General features: G+C 46.9%; 1 protein-coding gene across 1 annotated transcript in view; it reads left to right on the top strand.

Moving 5' to 3' along the window:
- Positions 1-10,000, top strand: part of myo6b (myosin VIb) — a gene marked incomplete at its 5' end in the record, with an annotated part of 56,999 nt that overhangs the window by 24,899 nt on the left and 22,100 nt on the right. Inside the window, 11 exon segments of the mRNA XM_080534725.1 lie at positions 2,470-2,597; positions 3,563-3,658; positions 4,701-4,871; positions 6,956-6,994; positions 7,358-7,451; positions 8,139-8,246; positions 8,249-8,268; positions 8,565-8,582; positions 8,584-8,643; positions 9,228-9,341; positions 9,343-9,361. Of these exon segments, the coding sequence (XP_080390851.1) occupies positions 2,470-2,597; positions 3,563-3,658; positions 4,701-4,871; positions 6,956-6,994; positions 7,358-7,451; positions 8,139-8,246; positions 8,249-8,268; positions 8,565-8,582; positions 8,584-8,643; positions 9,228-9,341; positions 9,343-9,361 (867 nt within the window).

Here is a 10,000-nt window from a genome sequence, read left to right as displayed (position 1 = left end):
TCACTTCTCTTCAATTGTGCAATCAACTCTCCCGGCAACCTGCTCGGAAAATGAGTGTGGCCGGCAATCGTAAATGTGAAATGCGTTCAATACTTCCGACCAGAAACCATAGGGTTGCCAGATTGTTTGGTGGAATTAGCGGTTTTAGACTGTGGTTAGGGTGGAACATGTCATTCCCGTCTGGCAACCCTGCTCGCCAATCAAGAAGCGTGGGGAACGAGACTAGACTAGAGAGTTTGGAGTCTGTCATAACGAACATCTTTATGTCTGTGGGGTGCTGAAATGGGGAAATTGGCGCACACCACACACAATACGATCAAGGCTGTTCAAATCCAAGATTTTGTTTCTTCATGTGTGGGGTCTGTCTCAGATAAGATTTCTGTTAAGATTTTGAAATTCCTTATGTGTGTACCCCGCTTAAGGAACCTAAAGACTAAAGATTGCATCTTCAGTCTTCATCATACTGAAGTCTCGTCTTTTAAAGGCTCGTTGGAGACACGCTGAGATGAGCTAGCCTCATAGGAGCCAACGGACCCCCATGTGGATCCGAAGTGATATAAAGAGTTTACCTCGATCAATTCTCTTCATCGATATCACATTTTTTTCACAACTTTGCATGCTATACGATGCCACCATTTTTTCCCCGAGACGGTAAACACGGCCTAAGTCACATCCAGTTTTCTCCAACTGGAGAATGTGTCATGTCCGGTTTCAACGCCGAATTTCCATACCCCCCCCCCCCCCCCCAAAAAAAGAAATCTGATACATGAGAAAGGTCAAAGGTCAAAGATGGTGCCAAAATATCTCCAAATGGCCTAAACATATAGGTGTCCGCCTAAACATACCTGTACTAAAACAGGTACAAAGTTGCATTTGCTCACATTACTAGCATCGACTTTGGCACAAGTACTAATAAGACCCTGGAGTACTGATTCCTAGATGATTTGGGCTTCGTTATCAGGTTTCCAAGGTGATATTCACTGTAAAAGCTGTTGTTTTTTTAGGCGGAGACTGAATTTGAGATGTTTTATAATGTTCTAGCTCTATTTGCTCTGACACAGTAACATAGATTTTGATTCTGACACTTCTACAGCCACCCCACAGGTGTTAGCTTTCATTTGATAACAATATCATTATGAAGGCCCTTGTGATTGTGGAGATATTCTATATTCACTGTGGGCATGTCATTTCGAGCAGAAAACCAGAAAAATGAGGTGGATAAGATCTGGTTAAGAGGTGATAACCTACACAGAACAACTGCAAAATAGCTTCATACTAGCTTATCCTGATGTGATTTTGAAAATGTAAGGATACTGGGGGGTAGAATGCACATATCTAGAAAAAGTCATGAAAGGAGGGTCCTGAAATTTGATCGAGTGCGAAGATATAAACATTTGTTTTACTCACAGGGCTCACGGCTGATTAAGTGTTAAGAGTTTCCCCCGAAACGGGGGAAAGACACGTCCAGCCTGTCCGTGTTCTCCTAGATCCCTGAGATGAAACAGGCGGGGTAGAGAGGTGGGCCGTTTAGATCGGTGTTGACGGCATGGTTATTTCTGGGGGCGTCTTAACGGGCAGGCATGAATAACATTCATGACTTGCAAATGAACGGCTGGTGGAGATGTCCACAATGTTCCCTCGTCCATCTCTGCCCGCGTCGGATAAAATAAATAAATTCAATTCATGCGCAGGTGCCTATTCATGAATGCACATCTGTGTCTCCTCTCTCTGTCGATCGCGAACAGTGTGTACCGGATGAATAATTCAGACATACGATAATGATGATGATGATGATGATGATGGTGATGGTGCTGATGGTGATGGTGAGCAAAGTTGGGTCTTTGTCCTCCTCAGAGCACAGTGGAAAGATCCAGAAGTTGTTAGATTTACTATGAGACATCCAAACGCTGAGTCACCTTCTCACTGTGACTGACTGTGACTGTGACTGTGACTGTGAGTGTGTGTGTGTGTGTGTGTGTGTGTGTGTGTGTATGTGTCCTTCTCCCAATGACATGAGCCTGCATGACAAACAAGAACAACATTGACAAATCAACAGTGTGCATCGCCGCAGGACCATAAACTATGTCCTCCTATTTCAGCCTCCTGAGTATTCTGACTGGCCGTGCCCTGTGCTGTGTGTGGGTGTGTGGGTGTGTGTGTGTGTCTATGTAATGATGTGTGTGTGTGTGTGTGTGTGTGTGTGTGTGTGTGTGTGTGGGGGGGGGGGGGGTGTGTGTGTGGGTGTGTGTCTATGTGTCTAATGATGTGTGTGTGTGCGTGTGTGTGTGTGTGTGTGTGTGTGTGTGTGCCTGTATGTGTGTGTGTGTGTGTCTATGTGTCTAATGGTGTGTGTGTGTGCGCGTGTGTGTGTGCCTGTATGTGTGTATGTGTATGTGTGTGTGTGTGTGTGTCTATGTGTCTAATGATGTGTGTGTGTGTGTGTGTGTGTGTATGTGTGTGTGTGTGTAGACCTGGTTGAGGCCAGGCTGGTAGGCATCCTGGACATCCTGGATGAGGAGAACCGTCTGCCCCAGGCCAGCGACCAGCACTTTGCAGAGGCGGTCCACAGCAAGCACAGAGACCACTTCAGACTGACGGTATATACTCTCACCTCCCCCTTCCCTCTCCCTCTCACCTCCCCCTCCCCTCTCCCTCTCTCCCTCCTCTCTGCCCTCCATTCTCTCTTCCCCTCCTCAGCTAGCTTCCCCCAATCTTTCTCTCCTGTCCTCTCTTTCCATGCTCTCTCTCACTTGTCTTCCTCATCCCTCTCTTTCCCTTCCTTTGCTCCCCATCCCTCCATACCAAGCCAACTTCAGTTGAGTAGCAGACAGTGGTATACTCATTGACAGTCATTATCTGTATGTGACAACAGGGTGGAATATAATCATATAAGTCCCAGTCTCTCTCATTTTCTCTCTCGCTCTCTCTCTCTCTCTCTCTCTCTCTCTCTCTCTCGCACACTATTTGCTCTCTCTCTCTTGCACGCTCTTCTCTCTCTCTCTCTCTCTCTCTCTCTCTCTCTCTCTCTCTCCCTCTGTCTGTCTGAAGCTAACCTAACAAGCGTAAAATCCTGTTTCAAATGCAGCTCTGATATTGATTCAAGCTCTCAGATTATACTCTTTCTTGGCTGCAACTGGTTTCTGGGCGCAGCCTCTGAATCATCACTTTCATATTGAAATGAGGAATTATCATTTTTACATTTCATTGAGTACAATACAATATGAACCACAGTGAAATACAAGTGTGATAATTACTGAGGTAAATCCCCTTTGTAGAAGAGCCTGAAACAGCGGCAGTCTGTGAGAGCTTATGATGAGGATGTATGTTGCTGAAGTGGAATTACAGTGTTGTCATAAGATGTGTGTGTTTGTAATGATGTGTATGTGTAATGATGTGTGTGTGTGTGGATGTAATGATGTGTGTGTGTGTGTATGTAATGATGTGTGTGTGTGTGTGTATAATAACGTGTGTGTGTGTGTATAATAATGTGTGTGTGTGTGTGTGTGTGTGTGTGTGTGTGTGTGTGTGTGTGTGTGGTGTGTGTGTGTGTGACGTCTCTCAGGTCCCCAGGAAGTCCAAGCTGGCGGTCCACAGGAACGTCAGGGATGACGAGGGCTTCATCGTCAGACACTTTGCCGGAGCCGTGTGCTACGAGACGGTAACACTGGCCTCAATCATATCACTGTTGTCACTCTACTGCAGGGTCTCTCAACTCCAGTCCTGAGGAACCACACACACACACACACACACACACACACACACACACACACACACACACACACAACCACCCTTATTCAACTAATCAGGGGGTTCATATTTACTTGAGCAGTTGTGCTGTGCCTGGTCAAAGTCAAAGTCAGCTTTATTGTCAATCCAATACATGTACAGCCATACAAAGGGCTGAAATTGTGTTTCCCTCTCATCCACGGTGCATAGCAAACAAAAACGATAAATAACAATATAATACGACAAGATTAAAAAATAACTATATATACAAAAATACTAGATAAAAGATTTGAAATGTGCGGTACAATGTACAGGGGTGGAATACAATATGAACAATGACAATAGTGCAATAGTGGTAATTGGCTCAGTATAATAGAGTAAAGTGTCAAGTATGCTTGTATGTATGCATGAAGTGAGATTGTTCTTAGTCCGGAGTCAGTGGGGGCAGAGTGGGGGGGGGGGGGCAGAGTAGGGGGGGGGGCGGGGAGAGAGTTCAGCTTCCTGACAGTGGGGGCAGAGTAGGGGGTGGGGGGGGGGCAGAGTAGGGGGCAGTGGGGGCAGAGTCGGGGGCAGTGGGGGCAGAGTCGGGGACAGTGGGGGCAGAGTAGGGGGCCAGTGCTGACCTAGAGGGTTTAGTACCAGTAGTGTTCCTCTGTCTGATGTCTCCCTGCTCTAGACTACAGTACAGTATACACAGCTAAGTCAACTCCATGGAGGTTGTCAGGGTTGTAAACATTAAACACCGACTCATTTACTCCTAGTAAACAGGCACAGCGGGTGGTTGTTTCCTCAGCTTGAGATTATGAATCAAGGCATGTTTGCAAGTTGACTCTTATATTTTGTATGTATTTGTGTGTGTCTGTCGTGTGTGTGTGTGTGTGTGTGTGTGTGTTTGAATGCGTGTGTGTGTGTGTGTGTGTGTGTGTGTGTGTTTGTGTTTGAATGCGTCTGTGTGTGCCTCTCTGTGTGAACAGACCCAGTTCGTGGAAAAGAATAATGATGCCCTCCACATGTCCCTGGAAAGCCTGCTGTGTGAGTCCAAGGACAGGTTCGTCAGGGAGCTGTTTGAGAACTCACACAACGCCAAGGACTCCAAACAGAAGGCCGGCAAGCTCAGCTTCATCAGCGTGGGGAACAAGTTCAAGGTGATGGACACACACACACACACACACACATTCGCACACACACATGCGCACACACACACACACACACACACACACACACACCCACACACACACACACTGAAACATTTTAAAGTGTCACGATAAAGGACAAAGGGACTTCTACTGGTATACATTCAAACTGGTGACCATGCAGATGAATGTGATATGATATGGCTAATGTGGTCGTTTCTCATTTAAAAAGTACAGTTTTCCAGCTTTGACCTTCGACCTTCTGATCTAACGCCTCTCCCTCCCTCCCACTCTCCTTTCCCTTTCTTCTTCTTCCATTTTCCATCCTTTCTTCCTAGACCTCCTCCCGCCTCCTCCCACCTCTTTCCCTGAGGAACGCGAACGAAAAGACAAGAGTTTAACCTCAAAGTTCAAAGTTCAAGCAGCTTAGAGTCAGGCAGGGACGGAAGGTAACTTGTCTTACGTGTCGACTTCACTCCATCAGCACAGTCACACAGAGTGAACCCACTGCCTCTGTCAACCAGACCAGGCTAAAACAATTATATTTGAAATCCTTTAAAACACCTTGTGCACCTTGTCTACCTGTCAGCTACCACGCCCCTCCCCCTTCCCTCCTCACAGGCCACGCCTTTCTATCATCTGTGACCAGGGGTGTGTTCGGGGGGGGGGGGGGGGGGGCGAAACCTTCAGAACCATGTTAATATAAATGGCATGTATACAGAACCCATCCTGTTCCTGATAGAGGAGAAGGAGGTTTGTTCTATTTGACTTATTTCGATCTGAAGGTTCTGATGCGTTATGCGCCCGTCTGAATAAAGACCTTCATCAGTCTGTCACCTGTCTCATTGTCTGTCTGTCTGTCACCTGTCTGTCTGTCACCTGACTCATTGTCTGTCTGTCTGTCAACTGTCTCATTGTCTGTCTGTCACCTGTCTCATTGTCTGTCTGTCTGTCAACTGTCTCATTGTCTGTCTGTCACCTGTCTGTCTGTCTGTCTGTCACCTGTCTCATTGTCAGTCTGTCTATAAACTGTCACCTGTCTGTCTGCCACCTGACTCATTGTCTGTCTGTCTGTCACCTGTCTCATTGTCTGTCTGTCACCTGTCTGTCTGTCACCTGTCTCATTGTCAGTCTGTCTGTCAACTGTCACCTGTCTGTCTGTCACCTGACTCATTGTCTGTCTGTCTGTCTGTCACCTGTCTCATTGTCTGTCTGTCACCTGTCTGTCTGTCACCTGTCTCATTGTCAGTCTGTCTGTCGACTGTCTCATTGTCTGTCTGTCACCTGTCTCATTGTCTGTCTGTCTGTCTGTCACCTGTCTCATTGTCTGTCTGTCTGTCACCTGTCTCATTGTCTGTCTGTCTGTTACCTGACTCATTGTCTGTCTGTCTGTCATCTGTCTCATTGTCTGTCTGTCTGTCTACCGTGTCCGCCCGTCTGTGCGCTGTGACGCCTGACTAGCTGCTTCTCTCACTAACGCATCCCGAACACGAACGAACTCTGTCACCTCGGTGTCGGCCTGGGACAGCGGAGAGCAAACGACAGTCGGGTGTGTTCTGTTTAATGACACGTAGAAACACACTTCAATAAAACACACCAGGGAAATGAGAAAAGTTTGGTGAACGACTTGGTGGAAGTTTGACTTTGTAGGTCATGCTGTGGGGTGTGAGGAAGACGTGGTGAAGTCGTGTCAAGCGAGTGAGGGATGACAAAACCGTTCATCTATTTCTCTTCCGAAAAGGTTGCAAAGTCTCTGCAGCATCTGCCACATTTCCATATTATTTTTGCATAAACCTCAGGCTTCGTTTAGTGAGGAACAGCACGTGTTACGTTCTTCTAAGTTCCAGGCATCCTCTCACGCATGGTCCCCCCCCCCCCCCCCCCCCTGTGTTCGTCAGAGACCTGTCACGTGGAAGCATGCTAACAGGAAGCATGCCACTGACTCCCTGCTCTTCAGCCTGGCAGAAGCAGAATTGCTTTATTAAGAATTTTTCGGGGGGCTTTTTTCTTTTCTTGTGCAATGCTAATGATCCTAATCTGTAAAAAAACAAAAACACGATTCCTTCTCAACAGTCTTTCTCTGCTTGCCCCCTCAGACCCAGCTGAACTTGTTGCTGGAGAAGCTTCGCAGCACGGTCAGTATCAGAGCCGATCCGGGTCATCTCAGTTTGTCGTTAGCAGTCAAAGGGGGTAGTGGTGGTCTAGTGGATAGTGAGTTGGACTTGTGATCGGGAGGTTGTGAGTCCCGCCTGAAACCACACCACTACTAGTGTGCCCTTGAGTAAGGCACTTCAGCCATCAGTTACTCCAGGGGGAATGTCCCTGTAATTCGTAATTGTAAGTCGCTTTGGATTAAAAGCGTCTGCTAAATGGCCAAATTTAAAAATGTAATTAATTAAAGGGCCGTGTCACTTTGGCCCTAACAGCCTTAATACGTGGTGGAGAGAGACAGGCCTCTGACCGGATGGACGGTGACCTTTGACCTGTCTCTATAACAGGGCTCCAGCTTCGTCCGATGTGTGAAGCCCAACCTGAAGATGGTCAGCCACCAGTTTGAAGGAGCCCAGATCCTCTCTCAGCTGCAGTGTTCAGGTATGGGACCAGTAGATTACTTTTCCAGACACAGTACATCATGCAACCGTGCCTTTAAATTAGCTGTTTCTCCCACCATACAAGCTCTCACTTTCGCCGTTTTCTACATGATAGATGTGAACAATTAATGTTCATTGTTAATGAATTGTACAATTGTGCCATGTCATGGTCTTACGAGGCTAGAATAAGATGTGCTTTGTTATAAATGTCCTTGCCAGCCCTTCATATTGTAATTACCTACCTGTAAGGCCCTACACAGGATCAGTTAATCCTCTTTTTGTGGCACTCTGCAGTCAGTGAAATACACCAGGCTGTAAATATCTAAATAATATCCTGAAGGGAGACGTGAGTTTGAGTAATGCATAATATCTTCTACTCAGTGTTATTGCACTCAGAAAAGTCTCTCCTGAAACAAAGACCTTGCCTGAACTCTCACGCTGCAACCGATTTACTACTAAGTGAATCATCTATTCTTCAGTCATCAGAAGAAAAATACATCTATTCTAGGACCCGGGGCCATTGGCAGTCTCAATGCTAGAAGAAGAAAGAATTACTTTTTAAATGAATTTATTTTACAGTATAAAAACTGTACAGGGGAGTAGTGGGGATGCAGAGGTAAGATGTAGCCTCCTGTTTCATTTACATGGATGGTTGAGACCCCCTCCTCTCCTCCCTCTGTCCCCCCAGGGATGGTGTCAGTGCTGGACCTGATGCAGGGGGGCTTCCCCTCCCGAGCCCCCTTCCACGAGCTCTACAACATGTACAAGCAGTACATGCCCGACAAACTCACACGCCTGACCCCCGGCTCTTCTGCAAGGTGGGGCCCTCAAACACTAACGTAACGCTAACGTAACGCTAACGTATCACTAACGTATCACTAAGGTATAACGCTAACGTAACACTAACAAAACGCTATGATGGAATAGGCCATGTATCTTTCATATCGTGCCTTACAATGCATCTCTAATGCTACTGAAACGTGTATTAATGTGTATGCCTTTCATACCTTCTCTCAACGGTAGATAGTTGATGTATCTTTCATTTCGTGCTGCACTTACGGTACTTGTTATTCGCCTGCTGTCCTCCTGATGTTGTGTTTGTGCACTTTGGCAGGCGTTGTTCAAAGCACTGGGGCCTGAATGAGAACGACTACAAGTTTGGTCTGACGAGAGTCTTCTTCCGTCCCGGCAAGGTAAAGGATAATTTGATCCTCATTTTGTGGCACTCTGCAGTCAGTGAAATGCACCAGGCTGTAAATATCGAAATAAATATCTTGAAGGGAGACGTGAGTTTGAGTAATGCATAATACCTTCTACTCAGTGTTATTGCACTCAGAAAAGTCTCTCCTGAAACAAAGGTCCTTGCCTGAACTCTCACATCTGCAACTTATTTACTAGGCAGGCGTATTTTTTTTGGTATGCAAGGCTAGAGAAAGCTTCGCAGGGCGACAGTTGGGTCGTAGAACTGACTGAATGGTTCTGTTTCCGTCAGTCTGGTGTCAGTTTGCGGAGTTTGACCAGAGAACTAGAGCTAGAGAACATTTTGCAGAACAATAGTTGGGTCGTAGAACTGACTGAACGGTTCTGTATCCGTCTGTCTGGTGTCAGTTTGCAGAGTTTGACCAGAGAACTAGAGCTAGAGAACCTTTTGCAGAACGATAGTTGGGTCGTAGAACTGACTGAATGATTCTGTATCCGTCTGTCTGGTGTCAGTTTGCAGAGTTTGACCAGAGAACTAGTGCTAGAGAACTTTCTGTTTCTGTCTGTCTGGTGTCAGTTTGCGGAGTTTGACCAGATCATGAAGTCGGACCCGGACCATCTGGCTGAGCTGGTGAAGAAGGTGAACCAGTGGCTCATCTGCAGCCGCTGGAAGAAGGTTCCTCAGTGGTGCCACCCTCTCTGTCATCAAACGTACGTCAGACACCCCCCCCCCCCCCCCCACACACACACACACACACACACACACACACACAGGTCCAGTGGAGCACCCTCTCTGTCATCAAACGTACGTCAGACACCCCCCCACTCACACACACACCACACACACACACACACACACACACACACAGGTCCAGTGGTGCACCCTCTCTGTCATCAAACGTACGTCAGACACCACCCCCCCCCACACACACACACACACACACACACACACACACACAGACACACACAGACACACACACACACAGACACACACACACACACACACGCACACACCACACACACACACACACACACACACACACAACACACACACACACACAGGTCCAGTGGTGTACCCTCTCCGTCATCAAACGTACGTCAGACATCTTCAACTGTAGAATTTACACACACACAGACACACACACACAGACACACACACACAGACACACACATTTTAATCATTTATTTATGTCCACATAGAAACAAGTATACAGGGACACAAATACTGAAGGCACAGATGGGATGCATTCACAAACAGACATGGACAATGTCTTTCACATACAACAGGACAAGACTCACGGGTACAAGTAACACCGTCTCCGCCATATATGGCGGCTGCCAATAATCGCA

The sequence above is a fragment of the Nansenia antarctica genome (genome assembly GCF_963989245.1).
Source record: "Nansenia antarctica genome assembly, chromosome: 1".
Lineage (NCBI taxonomy): Eukaryota > Metazoa > Chordata > Actinopteri > Argentiniformes > Microstomatidae > Nansenia > Nansenia antarctica.
Note: the sequence above shows the minus strand (reverse complement) of the source record. Positions and strands in the feature narration are given on the sequence as shown.